Below are 24733 nucleotides of genomic sequence, written 5' to 3'. Positions count from 1 at the left end.
GGCTGGCCCTTTTAGAGGAAAGTGGGACCCACTGCGTTTTTGGCCGGCCCACGGCGTGTTGGGCCGGCCACTTGCTATATGGTGGACCCCACATACTAAATGGGCCGGCCCTTTAACCGGAAAGTGGGACCCACTGTGTTTTGGCCCGACCCACTAGCGTGTTGGGCCGGCCCACTTGCTATATGGTGGACCCCACATACTAAATGGGCCGGCCTTTTAACTGGAAAGTGGGACCCACCTGTGTTTTTGGCCCGGCCCACTATCTTGTTGGGCCGGCCCACTTGCTATATGGTGGACCCCACATACTAAATGGGCTGGCCCATTAACAGGAAAGTGGGACCCACCTGTGCTTTTGGCCTGGCCCACTGGCTTGGTGGGCCGGCCCACTTGATCTAATGTGGACCCCACACACTAAATGGGTCAGCCCGATTAGCAGGAAAGTGGGACCCACGTGCTAATTGGGCCGGCCCAATAACTTCTTGGGCCGGCCCACTTGCTTTAAGGTGGACCCCGCTTGGTAAATGGGTCGGCCCGATAACATGAAAGTGGGTCCCACATGTTTTGTGGGTCGGCCCTTTTGCCTGTTGACCGGTCAAACGAGTGCATTCGGCCCGGCCCACATGCTTAGTGGGCCGGCCCATTAATGTTTTGACCAGTCAACCTTAGAGGTTAGGCCCAGCCCACGTAACTAATGGACCAGCCCAGCTATATAGTTGACCGGTCAAACTAAGTCAGCTGGCCCGACCCGCAAACTTAATGGGCCGGCCCACTTAAGACGTGGCAGGCCTCGTGTGGGCCTACCATCTACCACGGTGTTTCAGCGGTTAACGCCGTTAACTTCTAGTTAACGGCGTCTGCCATGTGTCAGTTTGCATGACATCAGCAGTCAACGTGCTCCCGGAAACACTTCTGCAACGGTCCGATTTTCCGTGGCGGAAGGGCACCCAAGCGCGACGGACCGAAAAATATGTGGTAGGACTTTGCCTGACGCAGTTTCGACAACAGAACCCATATCGTCGGGTTAGGCCCATAGGCGACGAAAAATACCCCTTAGCGGACGATTTTGAGACGTTGTCTATCAGAACTTTTCTTGTAGTGGTACTTGAAAAGAACTAAGGATATGTTTCTTTGTTATGGAGGTGACCAAGAGCTCGTTGTAAATGGTTACACCGATGCAAGTTGGAACACTGATCCTGATGACTCTAAGTCACAGTCTGGGTACGTGTTTATATTGAATGGTGCTGCGATGGTGGGCAAGCTCGAAGCAGTGCACGGTGGTGAAGTCTTCAACAGAATCAGAGTACATAGCGGCTTCAGAGGCTTCATCAGAAGCGGTATGGATGAAGAGGTTCATTGTAGAGCTCGGTGTGGTTCCTAGTGCATTGGACCCATTAATCATTTACTGTGATAACATGGGTGCCATCGCCAATGCACAAGAGCCAAGGTCACACAAGAGGCTGAAGCATATCAAGCTGCGTTACCACTCGATTCGCGAGTACATCGAAGATGGAGAAGTAAAGATTTGCAAAGTACACACTGATCTGAATGTAGCAGATCCGTTGACTAAAGCTCTCCCTAGGGCAAAGCATGACCAACACCAGAATGCCATGGGTGTTAGGTACATTACAATGTAATCTAGATTATTGACTCTAGTGCAAGTGGGAGACTGAAGGAGATATGCCCTAGAGGCAATAATAAAGTGGTTATTATTTATATCTTTATGTTTATGATAAATGTTTATATGTCATGCTATAATTGTATTAACCGAAACATTAGTACATGTGTGATATGTAGACAAACAAAGAGTCCCTAGTATGCCTCTTAACTAGCTTGTTGATTAATGGATGATTAGTTTCATAATCATGAACATTGGATGTTATTAATAACAAGGTTATATCATTGTATGAATGATGTAATGGACACACCCAATTAAGCATAGCATAAGATCTCGTCATTAAGTTATTTGCTATAAGCGTTCGATACATAGTTACCTAGTCCTTATGACCATGAGATCATGTAAATCACTTATACCGGAAAGGTACTTTGATTACACCAAACGCCACTGCGTAAATGGGTGGTTATAAAGGTGGGATTAAGTATCCGGAAAGTATGAGTTGAGGCATATGGATCAACAGTGGGATTTGTCCATCCTGATGACGGATAGATATACTCTGGGCCCTCTCGGTGGAATGTCGTCTAATGTCTTGCAAGCATATGAATAAGTTCATAAGAGACCACATACCACGGTACGAGTAAAGAGTACTTGTCAGGAGACGAGGTTGAACAAGGTATAGAGTGATACCGATGATCAAACCTCGGACAAGTAAAATATCGCGTGACAAAGGGAATTGGTATCGTATGTGAATGGTTCATTCGATCACTACAGTCATCGTTGAATATGTGGGAGCCATTATGGATCTCCAGATCCCGCTATTGGTTATTGGTCGGAGTGAGTACTCAACCATGTCCGCATAGTTCGCGAACCGTAGGGTGACACACTTAAAGTTGGATGTTGAAATGGTAGAACTTGAATATGGAATGGAGTTCGAATATTTGTTCGGAGTCCCAGATGAGATCCCGGACATCACGAGGAGTCCCGGACTGGTCCGGAGAATAAGATTCATATATAGGATGTCATTTTATGTGATTTAAAATGATCCGGAAGGTTCTATGGAAGGTTCTAGAAGGTTCTAGAAAAGTTTGGAAGAAACCACCAAGGAAGGCGGAGTCCCGGTGGGACTCCACCTCCCATGGCCGGCCAACCCTAAGGGGGAGGAGTCCCAAGTGGACTCCCCAAGGGGGGCCGGCCACCCCCTCCCAAGGAAGGTGGGATTCCCACCTTTAGTGGGAGTCCTAGCTTGGGTAGGTTTCATGTGTTATGGAAGGTTTTGGTTTGGGGTCTTATTCGAAGACTTGTAGACCAACTCTTGGGTGTTCCACCTATATAATGAGGGCCAAGGGGAGGGGGCCGGCCACCTCAAGAACCACCAAGGTGGCCGCACCCCTTAGTGGCCGGCGCCCCCCTCTCCCAAACCCTAGCGGCCTTTCTCCTCCACCACATCCCGCATGCTTAGCGAAGCTCCGCCGGATTTCTCCACCACCACCGACACCACGCCGTCGTGCTGTCGGATTCAAGAGGAGCTACTACTTCCGCTGCCCGCTGGAACGGGAGGTGGACGTCGTCTTCATCAACAACCGAACGTGTGACCGAGTACGGAGGTGCTGCCCGTTCGTGGCGCCGGATGGATCGTGATCAAGATCTTCTACGCGCTTTTGCAAGCGGCAAGTGAACGTCTACCGCAACAACAAGAGCCTCATCTTGTAGGCTTTGGAATCTCTTCAAGGGTGAGACTCGATAATCCCCTCGTTGCTACCATCTTCTAGATTGCATCTTGGCTTGGATTGCGTGTTCGCGGTAGGAAAATTTTTGTTTTCTATGCAACGTTATCCTACACAAGTGTTAAAGCTTGGGGATGCCCAATGCATCCCCTCTTCATCAACAAAGCAACAGATCATCTCTCTATGTGCTATATTTTTATTGCTTCATACGCTATGTGTTGTTGTTGGAGCGTCTTTATTTTTGTTTTATTTTGTTTTGTTTGCTGTAGCATATCTTGGATCCCGGCATATTTGTTTTGGAGAAATACTCGCTCCATTTTTATTGCATAGAACGCTCTAGTTTTCGTTGTTATTGTTCTGCGAGTGTTCTAGTTTTCTGGTACTGCGTTTACCTCTTGTTCTTTCACTTGAATTTTGTTCAGACCTTGTTACTATTCTTTACTTATGTATGATTAATTAGCTTTCTATTCCATATTGTATTTCATCTCTGAGAGCTATTTCAAATAAATTGATTGGTGTTGGATACGAGTAAAATGTTTCATGACTACAGTGATGCAAAAGGAACTAAACTGTGGCATAGACTTTGGCATGTCATGTTGGATGTTATTCTTGTCATATGCTTAGTATTTATTGTTGTAGCATGACTTGTTTCAAATGGCTGAGAGTGCATAATGTGTCATTGAAATAATCATGTGTTGTTTCCATCATAAAAGCATAATATTGTGGTATTCTCCTTTGATGCTTTATTGGGTTGACTTGGTGCATGCTTATACCATGTTATGACTATAACCAGTAAACTAAAGCCTCTATGATCATTTAGTTTTTGACTTGTAATATCACTTTATGCTTTGATTGATAATGTTTTTTCGCTATGCATAATTATCGCAATTACTGATCTCTTAGTTGGTCGCTCCCAATCTTTGCTAGCCTTCGCCTGTGCTGAGTATGATTTCTACACGTGCATCCAACCACCATGAAACAAAGTTTGCCAATTGTGTCCATCATATATGCATAGTAGCATTATTTCTATTCTAATTAGTCAGTAAAGCTCTCACGAATTTGATGGCACATTTACTTTCTTGCACTTAATAAATTTGATCATTGTTCCTATGTTATGAAGTTTATATGTTTGCAAATTGCAAGTTGGGAGTTAGTATAACCATGCTTTCATGGGTAACATTTTCGACATTGCAGTTACATTTAGTTGATGTCATGTTATTTTGTTTATGGATGCCTAGCGGTATGAAATAAAATGGAAACTTATAAGTCCATGGAGTTTGTATATGAGTTAGAGAAACACCTGGACCACTAATCTAAGCCATGCATCATTCATGGTGGAAATTTACAGCTAAACCATGATGAGCATTCTATGAAGCATTTACAATAAAAAAGCTATACTCATAGTAAATAAAATTGATGAGATGTTCATGTCTGTTTGTCTTGTCATTTTGGCATGTGATTGATCTTACAAGAGTACCTCCATATCATCGGGCAAGAGGTAGCCCGTTGGCGGTTCTCAATGATACATGTATATTTACAATGACAAGAACTTATTTGGGACCTAAATTGAGTAGCATGAAGTTTAGGTACTCGCATTCATGGGGAATGAGATTTTCAACTTGTGATTTGCAAGCATATAGCTCATTTTTTACTCACAATAACTTTAACAATTTAAGATGCTTATGATAGGATCAATGAGAGCTCAAAGCTAGTAAGCACCATACTTTTTGGAAGGTTTATAAAAATTGTTTATCTTGCTTACTCTGCAAAGAGTCTCAATTTTACTATTATGTTCAGTCTTCATCTTCTACTTTATGCACCAATTAAGAGAGTAAGTTGTCATTCTTAGTGCAATGTGCATAGTCCCAAAATTATTATTGATTAATTCATGATTGTGCTATTTCTTGTTCTTAAATTACTTGTATCTAGTCACCCTCTGAACTTTAAAGGTTTCCTAGCATTTATGGTTTGCTACTCCATAAAGGACATGTTGAGTACCACTTTGTTATGTTTACTCTATGCTCATAAATAAACAGTTGCTTTCAATGCACTATTATTCATGATCCTTTGTTTGAGTCACTCTTCATGTTATAACATAGTTGCTAAGTTCTATTGAATTGTATCTATCATGTTTATGTTTAAAGTACTTAGATCCCAGCTCACAATGCTTTAGATGCTTGATCAAGATTGTGTTGGCTTCATGTTACCTCAAAAATTATTTTGTTATCACTTACCTACTCGAGGACGAGCAGGAGTTAAGCTTGGGGATGCTTTATACGTCTCAAACGTATCTATAATTTTTTATGCTCCATGCTTGTTTTACACAAATTCTTATATGTTTTGCTTATACTTCATTGCACTTTTACGTGATTTCCAGCTAGATGGTTGTCTTCTCCAATTTTTGCTTCATGTATAGATCTTGTGAGCTGCCCTACATGATCAAGATCATCCTTATGTAATCCTACATGTTGTGTTTGTTGGAATCCGATGAATATTGTATACTATGTTGAGGTCGACTATATATTTATGTCATATGTTATTTGTGATCTTGCATGCTCTCCATTGCTAGTAGATACTCTGGCCAAGTAGATGCTTGTGACTCCAAGAGGGGGTATTTATGCTCAATAGTAGGTTCATGCCTCTAGTAATCTGGGAGAGTGACAGTGACTTCTAAGATTGTAGATGTGATGTTGCTACTAGGGATAAAACAATAATGTTTTATCCGAGGGTAATTCAATTGTTTACTTTACACACATTGCTTAATGCGATAATCTGTTACTTGCAACTTAATACTGAAAGTGGTCCGGACGATAACCGAAAGGTGGGTTATTACTCATAGACACAATTGCATTACGGTCTATGTATTATGTTGTAATGCCCAATCAAATCTCATAGTAATCATCTTGTCATGTATGATCGATATTCTGTCAATTGCCCAGCTGTAATTTGTTCACCCAGCATGCTATTTATCTTTACGGAGAGACACCTCTAGTGAACTGTGGACCCCAGTCCTTTTCCTTTACAATGATAAATTCATCTGTTGCAATCATGTTCTTTTACTTACTGCAAGCTATGTTCTCTTTAATTACTGCAAACATCTCTTTCCACTCGATACGTCTAATCCTTTGTGTTCAGCAAACCGGTGAGATTGACAACCTCACTGCAAGTTGGCGCAAAGTACTTTGGTTGTGTTGTGTGCAGGTTCCATATTGTTGTTGACGCCGGTAGTGCGCCCTGCCACTAGTCAGCTAGCAACACCTTCAGAAGTCACGCCTTTCTCCTACTTGTCGATTAAACCTTGATTTCGTACTGAGGGAAAACTTGTTGTTGTGCTCATCACACCTTACTATTGGGGTTTCCCAACCGTTTCCACAACAACGCTTAGCAAGATTGTCTGCCGTCATTACCGGAGCACCATCAACAACGCGTGGAGGAGGCTAACGAAGCGTTGGGGAGGCGTAGCGCTGACGGGACGTCTCGCCTGCCCCTCCATCGCCATTAAGGCAAACCTACAGCGCTTCGTTTGTGTCTCAATGATGCATTAGGCCCGCCACTCCCCGCCTCGCTTTTCGCTTTGTCCGGCACTCCCGAAGCATCCCCCGTGGAGCAGGGATGACCTCGGGGCGTCGGACACCGTATTGGGCTGCGCCGGGCGAAAAGGCCCTTTGGGGCGCGCCACTGGGGTCGGTTATATGTCAGGCGCGCCCTAAAAAGCTATGGAGGCCGCTTTGAGGGACGCAACTAGATATGCTCTTAGGGCATCTCCAACGGGGCGGCGCATATCGGATGCTGAAAGTGGTCGCACACGTCTGTTTGCGTCACCCGTGGACCCGAAAATGGTCGTTTTTACCGCGCGTCCGTTTGCGCCTGGGGGTGCCTCTAGCGGGCTGACGCATTTGACCTACGGACATGAATTTGGATGTTTAAACAACAAAATAAAAATGTTCAAAGTAGTATTGGTTGAACGCTCCCATTCCCCCCTCTCTGCTCTCAAGAGTGAACAGTTCCTTAGTTGCGCTCGTTGCCGACCGGGCCTCTCCGATGCCCTCTCCGCCGGATTAGCCGGCAGGAGATGGGCTAGGAGGGGCGCCGGAGTAGATAGGTCTAGGGTTTGCTTTGTTTTGGGCTCTTTGCCCGGTAGTTGGAGGAGTGCTCGGGATCTTGGCGGCCAGATCCAGAGCTTTGTAGGGTGTCCCTCTTTGCTGCTTCTGCTCCTCCGGTCAGAGCTGGCGGCGGAGAAGGAGACCACAGTCTCCTTCAATAAAGGTTTGGCCGTCTACCACATCAAGATGCGCGAGATCCTCGAAGCGGAGCTCCTCCTGGCCGGCCGTGGCGGCGAGGAGGAGTGTCGGGTTGAGGGCTGCAGTTCGCTGGAGTTTCTCCTGGACGGCCGTGGAGGCGAGGAGGAGAAGCTCTGTTGGACTTCGTCTTCGGCATCGATGGTGTGGAGGTCGGGTGGATCTGGCGGCAGCCGATGCAGTGGTGGCTCCCTCCTCTCTCGTCATCGTGCTGGTGGCGGAGGAGAGGTTGAGTCGCGCGTTGTTCGTGCCTGCTCGCTGCGTCTGATGTCTACGGGAGCTTCTATTCTTGTAGACAGTGTTGGGCCTCCAAGAGCAGAGGTTTGTAGAACAGCAGCAAGTTTCCCTTAAGTGGATCACCCAAGGTTTATCGAACTCAGGGAGGAAGAGGTCAAAGATATCCCTCTCATGCAACCCTGCAACCACAAAGCAAGAAGTCTCTTGTGTCCCCAACACACCTAATAGGTGCACTAGTTCGGCGAAGAGATAGTGAAATACAGGTGGTATAAATAAGTAGTGGCAACGGCACCAGAAAAGTGCTTTGCCCAGGACAGTAAACAAGCAGTAGTAACGCAGTAAAACAGTAAACAAGCAGCGATAGCAGTATTTAGGAACAAGGCCTAGGGATTAGACTTTCAATAGTGGACACTCTCAACTTTGATCACATAACAGAATAGATAAATGCATACTCTACACCCTCTTGTTGGATGATGAACACCACTAACTGTGTAGGATTACACGAACCCTCAATGCCGGAGTTAACAAGCTCCACAATATTCGATGTTCATATTTAAATAACCTTAGAGTGCACGACAGATCAACACAACTAAACCAAGTACTAACGTAGCATGCACACTGTCACCTTCACGCTACGAAAGGAGGCATAGATCACATCAATACCATCATAGCAATAGTTAACTTCATAATCTACAAGAGATCACAATCATAGCCTACGCCAAGTACTAACACGGATGCACACACTGTCACCATTACACCGTGCAGGAGGAATAAACTACTTTAATAACATCACTAGAGTAGCACATAGATAAATTGTGATACAAAACACATTGCAATCATAAAGAGATATAAATAAGCACTTCACTATGCCATTCATAACAGTGAATAAGTATTCTGTGAAATATAGCCTAAGAGACCCACACGGTGCACACACTGTCACCTTTACACACGTGGGACAAGGAGTCTCCGGAGATCACATAAGTAAAATTCACTTGACTAGCATAATGACATCTAGATTACAAGCATCATCATATGAATCTCAATCATGTAAGGCAGCTCATGAGATTATTGTATTGAAGTACATAGGAGAGAGATGAACCACATAGCTACCGGTACAGCCCCGAGCCTCGATGGAGAACTACTCCCTCCTCATGGGAGACAGCAGCGGTGATGAAGATGGCGGTGGAGATGGCAGCGATGTCGATGGAGAAGCCTTCCGGGGGCACTTCCCCGTCCCGGCGTGCCGAACAGAGTCCTGTCCCCCAGATCTTGGCTTCGCGATGGCGGCGGCTCTGGATGGTTTCTTGTACCGTGGCTTTTTCGTATCGAGGTTTTAGGTCGAGGGGCTTTATATAGGCGAAGAGGCGGCGTCAGAAGGTCAACGAGGCGACGACACCATAGGGCCGCGCGGCCAGGGGGTGGGCCGCGCCGGCCTATCATCTGGTGGGCCCGTGGCCCCCCTCTGGCGACTCTCGGGTGTTCTGGATGCTTCCGGGGATTCTAAGATGCTGGGCGTTGATTTCGTCCGATTCCGAGAATATTTCCTTACTAGGATTTCTGAAACCAAAAACAGCGAAACAAGAATCGGCCCTTCGGCATCTCGTCAATAGGTTAGTTCCGGAAAACGCATAAATATGACATAAAGTATGCATAAAACATGTAGATATCATCAATAATGTGGCATGGAACATAAGAAATTATCGATACGTCGGAGACGTATCAGCGTCCACAGCAGGGAAGTTTACAGGCTTCTCGTCGGAGGTTTCTCATGGCACCGCTGTCTATCTGATGGCCGAAGGGCGGCCCCTCCACCCTTGGAGGTTTTCTACGGCGCCACTGTCGCCGTCTACCATGGTCGTAGGGCGGCCCCTCCATCATGAGACAACGCTTGTTCTTCGTCTGCAGGACTTCTTCAACCTCCAATCATCTAGACAGAGGCTCAACAACATCGTTGGAGTTAGCTCCCGCCTCCATGCCCCAAGTGGTTTCGTCCCCGGCGGCGTGGAGGTTGGCTCCGGCGAGTTCGACGGTGGTGGATCTAGAGCTGGCCTTGATCGCGTTTTCTTTTACCGATCAAAGGTCCATAGTGCTAAAAGTTTGGGTCGGTTTGTAATTTTTATTTTCTTCATGACCCTTTGTGTAAATGTTACTCCACCGCTGATAATGAATCTCTAGGTCCTTCGGGACCTCTCCTGTTCAAAAAAAAAAGTAGTATTGGTTATTACATCCAAATTTTTGAAAGTCTACATGAAAATAAGGTGATATTGAGCACTACGCTGTGTCTTCATGGCCATTCAATGCCCACCGATGTTTAATCAGATCCATTTATAGGCGTTTGGACATGTTCTCGAGAGTGACTTCAACATTCATATGCAGATACTGCCGTCAGGATGATGCCCCAGGGATTGGTGCAACCAACTCACCCTGAAAATCGCATTGGTCCTCATTGCGGCTATCAGGACGCTCGTTCTCAACGATCATGTTGTGCAAGATCACGCAACATGTCATCACCTCATGCATGGTCTTTAGCGACCATGTTCTTCCCGGGTGACGAACAATTGCCCACCGAGTTTGGAGCACACCAAATCCCCGCTCCACATCTTTCCTGCAAGGCTCTTGCATCTTGGCAAACGTCCTCGTCTTTTCCGAATTTGGATCACCGATAGTCTTCACCAGTGTAGTCCAATTAGGGTAGATGCCATCAGCAAGATAATATGGCTTGTCATAGTCATTTTCATTGATCTCGTAGCTCACCTGAGGAGCTTTGCCTTGCATAAGCCTGTTGAAAACCGGTGATCAGCGCAACACATTGATATCATTGTTGGAACCGGCTATGCCAAAGAATGAATACCAAATCAATAAATCTTGAGATATCACTGTTTCAAGAATGACAGTGCTGTCAGTGCATCCCTCCACATGGCCGATGTACTGACCCTTCCGTCCAAATGAACAACTCTTCCACTCCCAGTGCATGCAATCTATGTTGTCAATCATGCCTGGGAACCCTCTAGACTCGTTGATAGACAATAGCCGCCTTCTATACTCAACTATTGGCTCCCTCAAGTAATATTTTTCGAACACGGCAATCACGGCTCGACAAAAGCAGTACATGGACTCAAGGCAAGTGCTCTCACATATTTGAAGATACTCATCAAATATATCGGCCATTCCATATGATAGCATGTAAATAGCTGCGAAATATTTTGGTAGGAGGTGAAGACTAGCGCATCTGTTGCATCGGACCTGCATTAGAAGTATTTTCTGACGCCCCGAAGATAGCCTTATTATGTATTTTTTGGAGATGCTATAAGGGTCATCCTCCATTTGACTGCCGCATTTGTCCATTTGGAGGCAAAAAAGGAAGAAAATGGGGTAGACATCATTTACCGCCACCAATTGTCCTCTCCCAATATCCAACTTGTCCATGTTTCTTTTTTTTCTTTCTATTCTCTATTCATTTATCATTTCCTATTCTACTATAACAGCTTATCCGAGGAAACATGCATATGGACTGAAAAGAAACATTGGAACACAAATAAATTCAACAACAATTCAAATTTACAAATGCCATAATTAAAATTAAATACTCCCTCCGTCCATAAATAGATGCCAAAGATTTATTTAAATTCGGATGTATCTATACACTAAATCATGTCTAGATACATTCAAATTTAGACAAATTTTTGGCATCTATTTATGGACAGAGGTAGTATCATTTTTAATAATATTTGACAATGTACTTTGTCAATGAAATTTGGATGCACATATAGGTCGCGTAGAACCGATTCAACCCCCAATCAACTGCAAAATGAAAGAAACAAAAAATAAAGAAAATACGCTGCTCCGGCACTCCCTCTGCTCAGTTCCTCTCGAGTCTTGACACATGGCAAGCACACGGAGCACACCACGTCCTGATATCTGAAATCTGGTAGCACGCACCGACCACGACCGACGACCATACATGGTCGGTGACCCCCAGGTCCACCACGGTGACTCACTGTACTCAGTTTGCGACGCCACGCTACTACCCTACCGATCTGCCGCCGCTCGCGCAGCAGCAATTGATGCTTGGCAAAAATAGGTTCGAGCAGATAAGCATATCACTTCTACAGACAGCTAAACGGACTCTCCAAAACCAGCAACAGCTCACTCCACCAGCTCGGCGACTTCACTTCTTTCCTTTCCAGGCGATGCCTGCTTCTTCAACCGCGTCATCTTCAGTGCATTCCATATGCAGGATCTCTTCCGTTTCGAAAAAATAATAATCTGTAGGCTCTCTCAACTCAGGCAGCTGCACACCGACTGGATCGATTTGTTTCAGTTTCAGCTATAGCCCAGTAGGAAAGCGAGTTGCCTGGCTGCCACGTTACCCTTGTCCTCGTTGATACTGACATGGATGTGGCTGGAGGGAAAAGGCACGTCTTCAGGGTTTTTATTTTTGCTGTCTGCTTCTGTTGCGTCGAGGCGATGCCAAGTGCCTGTACGCCATTGCGCCCTGGCCGATCTCGTTGAACCAAGCGCAATTATGTGTGTCGGTTTGTGGTGGGCTAGTCCATGGCTCAAACTCCTTCCTTTTAAACCCCTCCCTCCTCTCACTCTGCATTGGAAGACAGACAGCGTACATCAACCTAATCCTTAACTGCCCTCCGGTCGGACACAAAACTCCCCTTCCTCTTCCTCCCCTGTCTCTCTGCCACCCCCTGTCTTCCTCATCCCTGCGTTCGCCGACGGTTTCATCTTGGTTTCTTATTCCTCCATCGGCCCCGGCCGTCCTGATTTGATTTCCTCAAGGCCAAGTTGGCAGGTGTTGCTGCTTCCATCGGGTGCAGGAAGGAGGCGTCCTCGATCTTCGTCTATCTGTTCGTAGATTCTTGGCAGCCCTGGTCGTGGATCGATCGGCCATGTTCGTCAAGAAGCTCGTGGAGAAGGCCTCCAAGAAGGTAACCTCTCTCACTCGATCCCATCCACAGAGCACGCTCCCTGCTGCCATTCTACTATCCCTTTTGGTCAGGTTCCGTGTTCTTGGCCCATGCTGTGTGGTAGGGACTTACTTAAAGATTAGACGCAATTTTGCACAAAAGCGTAGGTAGATGAAATTCGAGGGTGGGTATCCCAGAATGGCTTCTTTTCCTGATAAAGGAGTAGTTCCACATCTCACTCCTCCCCTTCTCCACCGACCGAATTCTACGTAATTCTTTCACTTGCTTGGTTTCTTTAGAAAAAAAAAAACCCGAAGCTCTTCGAAAATGACACATTCTATATTTGTTGTTGTTGTCGAAACAAGAAAAGAATGTTACCTCGTAGTAGACGCCGTTGCCGAAACGCTGGCTAGAATCGACAGAGACAGAGAGTGTCGTTGATTCGATCTGAACACTGTTCAAATTTCAAACACCGGTGGAAGATTCAGAAATTAAGGCAGCGCTGCCACTGGGAGACCCAAGCATGTGATCTCATTAATGTGGAACCAAGGACGGACGCATTGTTTATGTTCTTCTTCGTTTCGGGGAATGATTCTACCCCGTGGCGTGGCACCACTATATGGATAAGAATTTTGATTGACCAAGTTCGATGGATGGATTACAGTAGTGCAGTAGTGTAGTGTATAGTATAGGTGGAAGTTCAGGATAATAAAATATGATAGGCCGGTTCTTCGAGATCAACGAGATTAGCTTATTCTTATGCTCCGGGTCTGACATATGGCGTTGCCGGCTTTGGCCTGCAGGCACCGACTGGTTTATTACAACATGCCGATTTGCATAACATCTCGTGTGGTGAGAGGCCTGGGACTAGTAGCATGCATGATAGGAGGTTCGTTTCTGACATCACAATATTGCTAAAAGACATGCGGTAACTTCGCAGTAGGGCAACAGAGCAAGGTGCGTCGTGGATTAGGTCGTGTGCTGCTGACAGTGGCACGGACAGTAGACTCGATGCTAACAAAATGTTGATTGGAGCTGCTCCGTGCTTGAAGTTCAACTAACCTGACGCGTGTGCAAGTCCTGGTCGTGTAGATTGCAACATCTAAAATATGGTGTGCTACGTGCTCACTCGATGTGACCGGGCCATGTGAGTGGTCGGTTGGAATCATGGACCGGGTGATCAGGACATCCTGACACGTGTACTCATATGATTACTGGAGTAAGTAGGAAGCAGGAACCGTGACATCTTAGCACTTTTCCTTTCATTAATTTTGGATGAGATTTAGCATAGAACGGCGGAAAGAAAAAGGAACGATGACATCTTTGCACTTTTCCTTTCATTACGCAAAAAAAAAAAAAAAAAAAAAATCATGTGAGTGAGGGAAAAGCTCCCGGCGAGGATCGAACTCGCGACCTTTCGCTTACGAAGCGAACGCAATACCACTATGCTACGGAAGCAAGTGCCCTCGAGTTTTCAAACAAACTTACTTAACTGCTCTTTCTCTGCAGCAACACAGCAGCAGCATCGGCTGCCTGCGCGCAGAGGACGTCAGCCCGCGGCTGGCCTTCCACTACGGCGTCCCCGCCGACGCCGCCCTCCTCGCCTACGACCCCCTCCTCCACGTCCTCGCCGTCGCCACCAGGTAACCCTTCCATTCCGATGGATACGCCACCCCCTTCTCCCCGCTGTTGCTCACGCCGATCTGCTACGCCTGCAGCAATGGGCAGATCAAGCTGTTCGGCCGCGACAACACGCAGGCGCTGCTCCAGTCCCCCTCCCCTATCCCCTCCAAGTTCTTGCGGGTAATCACCACTGCTTCCGATCCCACTGATTATCTCTGTCGAATGCTGCATTGCTGAACCTGGACCCCGTTTCAGTTCGCCGATGGCCAAGGGGTTCTCCTGAACGTGAACACGCAGAACCAGATTGAGGCACGTTCCATTCCCAGACATTTTTCATTGTCAATTCAGTAAACGGTGCACGTTGTTAACTCGGGAAGGCATCGTATGCAGGTGTGGGACATTGACACGAAGAAGCTCTGCTATCTGCATCCTTTTGAGAAGCAGATAACCGCGTTTGCCGTGCTACAGAAGAGCTTCTACATGTAAGCCATATGGTTACTGAATGTACTACGGCATGGATACTGGAGGGTTTAAACTGTGCTAATGAGAATTTTATCTTGTGCAGATATGTAGGAGACAATTCTGGAAATGTGTCGTTGTTGAAGCTTGACTTGGGTCAGAGATGTCTAGTGGACATGCCATACTGCATTCCTTTTGCTGAATCTTATGGTAGGATGTATTATCGATATGTTTATATCTTACATACTCGAATTTTCTTGAGGCCATCTACATACTCAATTTTAGCTATTTATTCATCTAGTTTTTGTATTTACTTTTATTATTATATTCAGAATATCATCCTCTTTAAGATATTTGTTGAATTTTTAGAAAGAAACTTCACATTGACAATGGTAATCATTTCAATAAGAGCCAATGTAATTTGAATCTGAAAATCAAATTCGGACTCAAGTTCTATTTCTTATTGAAGGTTCCACGGCAAATGTTGGTAATGGGGTAGAAGTTGCATTTGTTTCACCACAGCCTTCTGCCGAATACAACAGGTTTGTCTCATATTTTCACCACTAGTTTCGTGTTCTAAGCCAATCATATGCATGTTCATCTTTCATAAATTCTTTAGTTGATACCGCTCTCGGTGTGCATAGTCAAATGTCTCATTAAGTTACACTCTTCCTCTCAGGTTGCTCATTATCTTCAGAGATGGGGTCATGGCTTTATGGGATATTAAGGCAAGCAAAGTGGTATTTGTAACCGGTAGAATTACGCAGCAACAATCACACCAGGAGGAGAAAACCGTGACGTCATCATGCTGGGCTTGTACCAATGGAAGCAAAGTTGCTATTGGATATGACAGTGGTGATATCTATCTTTGGGCTATTCCTGATATTTCAAGTGCACAAAATTCCTCGTCGTTGAGTAATCACAGCCTACCTCTTCAGAGGCTCAACCTTGGATACAAGCTAGACAAGGTCCCAATAATCTCTTTGAGATGGGTAGCTAGTGATGGAAAGTCTGGACGTTTGTATATTAATGGATATAGCGAACATGCATACTTATCTCAGGTAGAAACACTTAAATATTCTTACATATTGGGTACTGCTCCTACCATACGTTTCAAGTGCATGTTTTCCCTGTGGGTATTGTTATCCTAAATGTCATTTTAGTTACCAGAACTTGCATCATGTATCCAAGCATGCTTTAGCTGATTGCAAATAATTGGAGTATGGATTTTCTTATATCTACCTGCTAGGACTGTCTCTAAATCAGGTTGTCAATAAGATACTGACATTATTGAAAGTGGAGTTCCATTCTAGAACGGCGGTATGAATTTGTAGGGGAAATCCTTCTTTCATTTTGCTTCTCAGTATAACACTTTCTAGGGTTTTAAGAGTCCGGTCGATCGGTGACAGATCAATTTAAACTGGATGATAGACTGGTTTAGGAACAGACTAGTTTGAACTCTTAAAATTCTAAGGGGACTACTTCAAGTAAATGCTTAGCAGAAGTGCCACAAACTGGCTGTTGTTGTCCAGAAACCAGACAAAAAGATCCATTTTATGAGCATAGGTGGAACTTGGAATTACTGATTTCTTTCTGGCGAATATTGTAATCTCTTGATTGTTTACATGGATAATCTCTTGATTGTTTTGTTTAGTGAGAACTGCATCTTTGTTCAACCTTCCGTTTGGTGCTTTCTGATCACAGGTCCTGATTCTGAATGAAGAGAGTGAATCTCGAATTGTAAAGATGGTATTACCCCTCACAGAAGCTTGCAAAGGAATGGAGCTTGTTATAGGGCTTAGCGACCCAAATAAGCAAAGACAAAATATTCTCGTTCTCTTGTTGAAATCTGGTCAAATCTGTTTATACGATGATTCAGAAATTGAGCGGTACCTCCTTCACTCTCAGTCAAGGTCACCACCAACACTTCCAAACCACTCATATGTGAAGCAACCGTATGGTGATTCAGGCATCAACATTGCAAAGTTCTACACAAGTGGCCGTACATCAATAGCTGATGAGGCATGTCTAGATTTGCAAATTATACCTTGCAAACAAACATGAACTTTTTTACCAGACAGCTTCATATTTTTGATGTACAGGATTATTTTTCATCGTTGGCCACCAAATATACATGGTTGTTCTCAATGAAGGATAAGGGCCAGAATTCCACAAATTTTACCAACATCCATAAGACCAGGAACCTGTATATAACTGGACATATGGATGGAACGATAAGCTTTTGGGATGCATCATGTCCTCTTCTCATGCAGATTTTTATGATAAAGCAGCAGGTAACTTCAAATCACAATTATTTTACTAGATATTTCAGAATTATGAATGTTCATGCACACTTTTTTTTTACTTCATTCTAATCAGGAGTTTTTGATAATTGCACAGAATGAAGACAATACATCAAGTGGCACCCGTATTACTTCATTGCAGTTTGATATGTCCTCCAGCATTCTTATATCTGGGGATCAGAGTGGAACGGTAAGCTATTCCATGACTACAAGGCAGTTTCTTCTGCATGTGTTTCATGCACTTGTAGTGCATAATTTTTTTTTCCTTCTTTCCAGGTCCGCATCATCGCATTCAAGAAAGACTCTAACGACAATATATTATCCTTTTTGCATGGTACTGATCTACCCATTTTCCACCAGTCGAGCTACTATCTAGATACTAAATTGGTTTCTGATTCTAGTATTTTACAAAAAAGTTTACGCCACAATAATCTCAATACTTTGCACTTAAGCATTTATAACTTGGCACAGTCAGTGATTCTTGTTGGAACATTAAACTTATATAGCAGGTATACAGTCATTATCTTTTCAGATAGGCACATTTCGAGTCTAACATCACTTCCTTTCAGTTAATAAACATAAGTTTGCAGCTTGTGTCACCAAGTTCTGAACTATCATAACTAGGGTTTGCATAGACAAACCTTTCCCGTTACAAGTACTCCCTCCGACCCATATTAGTTGACACTATTATAAATGTATCTAGACATATTTTAATTCTAGGTACATCCATACTAGCGGCAAGTAATATAAATCGGAGGGAGTACTGAAATTATTGTTTGATTAGTGGCAATATTAAAAAAAAACTATTCTCTAGACCAAAAAAGATAAATAATAATATCAACAACCATTTCTTAGCAATATTAATACCAGTGAAGACTGAAAAGATGATGTGGAGTTGCTGCATTCTTTTCACATAGAAAGGTCATATAGCTCACCCAGTTACATGTTGATTTTTGTGTCTACAAGTAGAAAGAATTTGTAGATATGATATGAGAAAAGCTACATAAATGGTTGTCAGCAATTCAACACTTCTTGGTGCTGTCATCGAGTTGATGTATCTTCCTTAATAATATTTTAATCTATATGAAGTTTCTATGTGTTATTTAACTATCATCTTTGTGACTCATCAGCTAAGCAAGGGGATAACTACAATGCAAGAAGTATAAAGCTCAAGGGAGCTGTAACCTCAAGCTCTATGATCTCTAACTCGAAGTATTTTGCTGTTGGGACAGAAAAAGGAATTGTAAGAAATATGTTATTATGCAATTTTTTTCTCAATTTTTTGGAACTACTAAGCTCGAAGCACCGTAAAATTAACACAGCAAACTCCTTAGTATCTCTTACCAACACTTTTGTATCAAAGTTTCAAAATAGTAGGGATAAAATCTTATCACTTTGTCTACAATAGTAAAACTGAATAAAGCTACTAAATACGGTGTGTGTTTGCTATGCTATCTCAAATAATTTTTTGAATTAATGGTTGCTATTACAAGCAACTCAACAACTCTTGTTAAGTATAATTCATGTCATGTATATGTCGAGTAATATATAGAAGGGGATCACTGAATTACAAGCATATGTATCATGAATGTATTCCTCAAATATGGTTATTCAACTCAATATTCAGTCAATTAAGTGACATCTTCGGAAAATCATGTTTTCAGGTATCAGTTATCAAAATAGATGATGCTACTATATTGTATCAAAAACAGCTTGAGTGTCGAGTATCGGGTGGAATTTCCTCCTTGCAATTTGAACTCTACAGCCATAATGGATACGATAAGGATCTTTTGATAGTAGGAATGGAAGATTCTTCTATTTCTGTTCTCGAGGAAGAAACTGGAAAACTTTTGAACACCAACCCAGTTCAGACAAACAGACCCTCGAGAGCCCTTCTGTTGCAGAAATTGGGTGAGCTATATGACCTTAATCCACATTTCGGTGTATCATCTAGCCATCGACATTTTTTTGAAGATAATATTGCCATGCTACTATTCCATTCTAAAGCCACATAATGCCATTATGCAGAGTTATCTCCAAATGATGTATCTGATAACCACAATACAGCGTCGAAGGAATCGTTGCTGTTACTTTGTACTGAAGATGCAATCCGCTTGTTTTCTTTGAGCCATGCGATTCAGGTATTTATATTTCCAGTTATCTTAAAAGTTTTACTTCTACGTGAGTCACTCTGGCTCATTATGGAGCAAACTTTTGTGCAGGGAATGAAGAACATAACTAATAAGAAGAAATTAAATGGTCATTGTTGTTTTGCATCTCTTATCCATAGTACTTCTTCTGAGATTGGAATTGTATTAGTCTTCTCCAATGGAAAAGTAGAAATAAGGTAAGGCAAAGTTGAGTTGAAAACTTTGCACAAGGGCATTCAAGTAAGGTCAATGAGTTCCTGTATATTTGTGAAACTGCAGATCAATCCCAGATCTATCTTTGTTGAAGGAAGCCTCTTTACGAGGTTTTGTATATTCAAATTCCTTGAATTCCTCTATTTCCATAACATGTTCATCTAATGGAGAAATAATCTTGGTAAGGATTGCACCATGCTTTTCTCTAAGATTTTAATTTTTTGGAAGACATTCTTTAATGACTTCAGTGCAACTATATGCATGGCTCAAAATAGTAGCTTTCAGTTATAAATGGTTTATTTCATCATACAGGTTAATGGAGAGGAGACATATTTTTTCTCTACTCTCTGTCAGGATGACACCTACAGGTATGCTAGGATGGTTAGTGTGTAAATTTCGTAATGACGAATAGTTGACCATGTTTTCCAACATTTGAGTTTTGCAATCTAGTGCACTATTGTTTCATCATAGAGGTCCTGCTCTGATTGGTGAATGCCAAGCATAATGATTTCATTATTAATTTCTAGCTGAAGTCGGAAATACTCGTTCTATCTCTAAAAAGAACGTCTTCTCTTGCTGGTTCCTTTCAGATTGCTTAACATAGTTATCTAAGTAGTGTGATTTGTACACAGGCATGTAGACAGTATTAATACAGTGTACAGAAAAGACCACCCGCCCAGAGAAGAATCTTCCTATGTAGTGAAGTCCCCCAAAGAAAAGAAAAAGGTAACTAGTTAATTTTAGGTCAGTTGAAGTCATCTGTGCTACTTCTATATGACAACGGAAATTCTCCAGGGCATATTTGGAATGATTATGAAAGACGCTAAAGGAAGCAAGGCGAAAGAGAGTGACGCAAACAGCAGTGAACAGTTCATTGCAACAAGTTCTGAAGACCTGGCTTCAATATTTTCCTCTGCCAACTTCACCCCACCATCTGAGAGAAGGAACAGTTCACTAAAATATGATGAAAACATTGAGCTAGACATAGGTATGTGTTGTTCAAAGTTTTAAAAGGTGGCTATGTAGGCACTAGGAATCACCATCCCATCTTAGCACCTGTATCTGCTTTAGAACATGTTTGCTACTACATTGATTTTGCTTGTTCAAGGGTCTCTTTGTACTTACGGTAACATGTTTCTTCCTGAAGATGATATCGACATTGAAGACAACACAGAGAAGCAGAAAGGACCACACTTCCCAGGTCTAAGCAAACAGAAAATCAGCAAGGGATTCCAAACTCTTAGAGGTCAGCCAAGTATAATAATAGGAAATTATATGTATTTTTGTTATCCAGAGTATTGGATTTTTTAAATCATCGTTCCAGTGCAACTGTGAAGATGTGATGAGATGTCCAAATGTTGTATGCACAGGAAAATTGAAGCCCAAAACAGAAGAAAAAGTGAATTCGGCAAACAAGAAACCTGAAGATGAACCACCGGTTAGACAAATTGACCAGATAAAGATGAAGTATGGATATGCTACAAGTAATGTGAGTGCATAGAAGACCATTAAATTATGAAACACAATACATTACCATTGCACGCGGTTTATAATTCGGCCTGCAATATTTTTGTACATATAGGTTACTATTTTATATTAGGAACCAATGAGCATCTGCAATTCTGCATTGAATCACATGAGCTATGCATGGAATAATGCAAGCATAATATAAGTTAGTTCCCCTCGAGGAAAATATATATTTTAAGTTTATGACTTCCCTTACTAACTTTGAATGTTGACATGAACAGGAGTCCACCAGTGTTCCAAAAATGATCGGGAACAAGCTGCAAGAGAACATTAAAAAGTTGGAGGTAATATCCCTTTGCCCCCTAGTAATAGTGTTATGAGCAATGCTATACACACGACAGAATTTATACGATAGATGTGTACGATCAGACTCATCGTAGCATGAGTCAGTATGTGGGCCAAATGATGGAAAGCCCACCGTGAGTCTAGTCGTACATAAGTTGTACAGATATTATCGTACGCAAAGCATTTCCGTAGTGTTATATGTTTACTCCTGTTACCATGTCTGCTCTGAACTCTTCAGATTCTGAACTCATTTTGGTTACCCACTTGTCATTCCCTACTTCCATATATTCTTCAAAAATCCATATGAACGTGAAAGACCCTGTAAGAAACATTCTGCTTAAACTTGAGGGCATTAACATGTTCTTATGTGCTTCTTGCAGGGCATTAATCTTCGATCTGCAGATATGGCTAATGGCGCTCAGTCCTTCTCATCAATGGCGAAAGAGCTGCTGCGAACCACAAAGAACGAGAAGAGCTCATCATAGCAATGGCAGGCATGGCAGAGATACTCCTCCAGTTGTAAAGTCCTCATTTTGATGTTTGTTTGAGAAGGCTAACCGTACTTGCCGGGCAGTCAGTTGTAAAGTCCTCTTGGCTTCTCTTTCCACTTCTTGTGGTTTGTCCACTGCCTTGTCAAGTTCGCCTCACATGCATATGGAACATTACGCCATGCTGCCTTAAAAGTTAAAAATGATTTTGTTGTAGATAGAAAACAGAGTATCTCAGCAGGAAATTTAGATAGTCAATTGTTTGCTATTCCAGTTTTGATTGTTTACATGGATAACTTTCCTCTTGGCTTCTCTTTCGACCTGCTTATGGTTTGTCAACTGCCTTGTCAAGTTGGCCTCACATGCATGTGGAATACTACGCTGTGCTGCCTTAAAAATGATTTTGTTGGTAGATAGAACAGAGCATCTCAGCCAGAAGTTTACAAAGTAAATTGTTTAATGCACCATTTTTTTATTGTTTACATGGATAACTTTCTTATTGTACTCGTACCTGATGAAGATAACACCATGACTTCATGGTTACAAAGATTTCGTAGTACATGAAAGAATCTGTAAATAGTGTGCTGCAAGAATCAAAGAATGAGTGTAATACAAGTATACAACTGAATCCAGGTGTAACATCACAAACATAACCTGAAGCAAACAACACGCTGCAGAGGTCCACTAAAATAAAAGTAGTCAAGCAGTCTGGCTTTTCTTTGCTGCTAGTCAAGCAGATATAGCTCCAGCTTTGCTCAAGCCAGGAGTGGGTGTAATACTGCTGCACGCAGGTGGACCATCAGCAACTTAACAAGAAGCAACACAAAAGTAATACATAACACGAGAACATCACAGGACAGCCAACAGCGGGCTAGTCATCAGATCAGTTGATAAAAGAAAGCAAGATGGCTGTTTACACATGCTGTGGAGGTCCACAAAAGAAAAGCAGTCAAGAGTCTTAAGCTTTTCTTCAGAACTAGCCAAACAGATACACCTACAGCACGCCGCAGCCCAGGAGTACGCATCTAAACATTCTCCTTACAGAATAACATTACATAAAAAGGAACATAGCAAGCTAAGCCCTAAGCAGCAAGCACTGATGATGTACAGCTGCTGTTCTCTAAGCTACTATTTACTCCTTGTCCTCCTGCGATAAGCCAATCAAAGAGATGTTAGCAACAATATATGTAAACTCCATCCACACTGCAGTGTATACAACCTACTGCGATGCATAAATTTTACATACCTCCTCGCCATCATCCTCAACGTCGGACTTGGACTTGTCAGAACCTTCTCCCTCCTCTTCGTCAGCATCAGTCTTGGCCTTCTTGGAGCTAGTGCTCTCCTGTTAAAATGGAAACCAGAACATTAGAACCCCAAAACTGAGATACTTAAATGCCTAGTACAAGATTAATGTCATGAAATTCATGCAGTCGTAATTCTACCTTCTTGCTAGCAGCCTTGGTCTCTTTGACCTCCTGCTTCTTGCTTCCGTACTTCGCCTTCTCCTACACAAGGCATGCATCAATCAGTTGAGAACCTCAACAGATTTTAATGTTATACTACACAGCCAAGTGAGACTGACTCATAGAGGGTAACTTATTTCCATATTTGCTTTGCTACTCCTGCGCAATATCATTTTGGGATAACGCTAGGCAGGTTGGGATGCTGGATAATAAGGTGGTATATTGACAAGTCGCGACAAATATAACGGCACAGAGCAATTTCCCCTAATATTAATTACATGTAATCACTGCAAAAATCAGATAATCTTCATCGGACGTACTGCGCCAAGGCGGGAACATTGTTACGGAGACTTACGGCGTCTATTTTGGGGTAGATGTAGTTGTATGACGGCGTCTATTTGTAGGTAGATCTAGTTGTATCTTGGCAAGTTGCGGGAAATATAACGGCGCGGAAGCAAGTTAACCCCATATTAATTACATAAGCAGTGCAAACAAACCACACAAACCTCATCGGACATGCTGCGCCACTTCTCTCCAGCAGCCTTGGTAACCTAAAATCAAAGCAGCACATGCACAGTCATGAGTCATCGTCCATACAAACGAAACCCTAGAACTAAAACCCTAGAAATAAAACTAGGGTTTGGTGAGGAGGTGACTCACGGCGATGACGCCCTTAGCCTCAGGGTGCTCCTGCATGTACTGGGGCCTGAACTCAGCCCTGCCGGGAAGTTTTACAGAAAATATCAGACGACGAGACGCGTAGATCTGGAGGCGGGATAGAGGGAGAAGGAACTTACAGGAAGACGAAGTAGGGAGTGGGGGCGCGCTTCGGCTTGGCGACCCCGCCGGCGGCTGCCTTGCGCTTACCGGAGGCCTTGAACCTGCGGCGAGCGGCCACACGAGTGGAGAGCAGTTAGACGGTGCGACCGAAAGGCAAGAACCGAGCGCACACGAAGAGGAAACGGGAGAGGAGGAGGAGGAGGTGACTTACGAGGCGTCTCCGTTGGCCTTGGACCTCATGGTTGCAGGAGGGCGGCGGGCGGCGACCGGCGGCTAGGGCTTTGGAAAGGGTTAGGGCTGCGATGTGGAAGTGCGGATTCGGGGGAGCGAGAGCGGATGGAACGGGAGGGGAGTGGGACTGTGGGGTTGGTTGGGGACGGAGAAAGTCGACGAGTGTAGTAGTGGCCGCGTGGGGTGGTGGTCAGTTGCCCTGAGCACTCTGGTGTCTGGGCCGAGAAGCTGGGCTGTCCTACACGTTTGAGCCTAGTTAACTTGTGACGTCTGAGATTCAGCCCGAGCAAAAAAAAATCAGGCCGAGCATGGTGCTCTATTCATCTTGGGCATCTCGGATGACCTGGTGCTTTCGTTTCGGATGCTCTATTCATCATAACAGGACGATCTGGTGCTTTCATTTCTGACGATGCGC

At 43.6% G+C, this 24733-nt stretch overlaps 2 protein-coding genes and 1 non-coding gene across 3 annotated transcripts; 1 reads left to right on the top strand and 2 right to left on the bottom strand.

Annotated features, from left to right (window-relative positions):
• Positions 1 to 12465: 12465 nt before the first annotated feature.
• On the top strand, positions 12466 to 22155 carry LOC127335908 (uncharacterized). The gene is made up of 24 exons (XM_051362647.2): positions 12466 to 12814; positions 14303 to 14436; positions 14512 to 14596; positions 14672 to 14725; positions 14807 to 14898; positions 14982 to 15085; positions 15345 to 15417; positions 15555 to 15936; positions 16580 to 16897; positions 16978 to 17169; positions 17276 to 17368; positions 17455 to 17512; positions 18309 to 18421; positions 18843 to 19089; positions 19207 to 19319; positions 19401 to 19525; positions 19608 to 19722; positions 19854 to 19909; positions 20174 to 20267; positions 20337 to 20529; positions 20689 to 20787; positions 20912 to 21030; positions 21290 to 21352; positions 21734 to 22155. Exons 1-24 carry the CDS (start codon positions 12776 to 12778, stop codon positions 21836 to 21838), a joined length of 3066 nt encoding a protein of 1021 aa, XP_051218607.1. The 5' UTR covers positions 12466 to 12775; the 3' UTR covers positions 21839 to 22155.
• TRNAT-CGU (transfer RNA threonine (anticodon CGU)) lies at positions 14180 to 14251 on the bottom strand. The gene has a single exon. It is a non-coding gene; the product is annotated as a tRNA-Thr (tRNA).
• Positions 22156 to 22690: 535 nt separating the features above from the next.
• Positions 22691 to 24476, bottom strand: LOC127335909 (HMG1/2-like protein). Its single transcript, XM_051362649.2, has 7 exons — positions 24299 to 24476; positions 24105 to 24188; positions 23968 to 24025; positions 23814 to 23858; positions 23287 to 23349; positions 23088 to 23186; positions 22691 to 22988 (listed from the first exon to the last, which is right to left on the bottom strand). Exons 1-7 carry the CDS (start codon positions 24325 to 24327, stop codon positions 22974 to 22976), a joined length of 393 nt encoding a protein of 130 aa, XP_051218609.1. The 5' UTR covers positions 24328 to 24476; the 3' UTR covers positions 22691 to 22973.
• Between the last annotated feature and the right edge of the window lie 257 nt (positions 24477 to 24733).

Source organism: Lolium perenne, chromosome 2 (assembly GCF_019359855.2).
Source record: "Lolium perenne isolate Kyuss_39 chromosome 2, Kyuss_2.0, whole genome shotgun sequence".
NCBI classification, from domain to species: Eukaryota; Viridiplantae; Streptophyta; class Magnoliopsida; order Poales; family Poaceae; genus Lolium; species Lolium perenne.
Note: the sequence above shows the minus strand (reverse complement) of the source record. Positions and strands in the feature narration are given on the sequence as shown.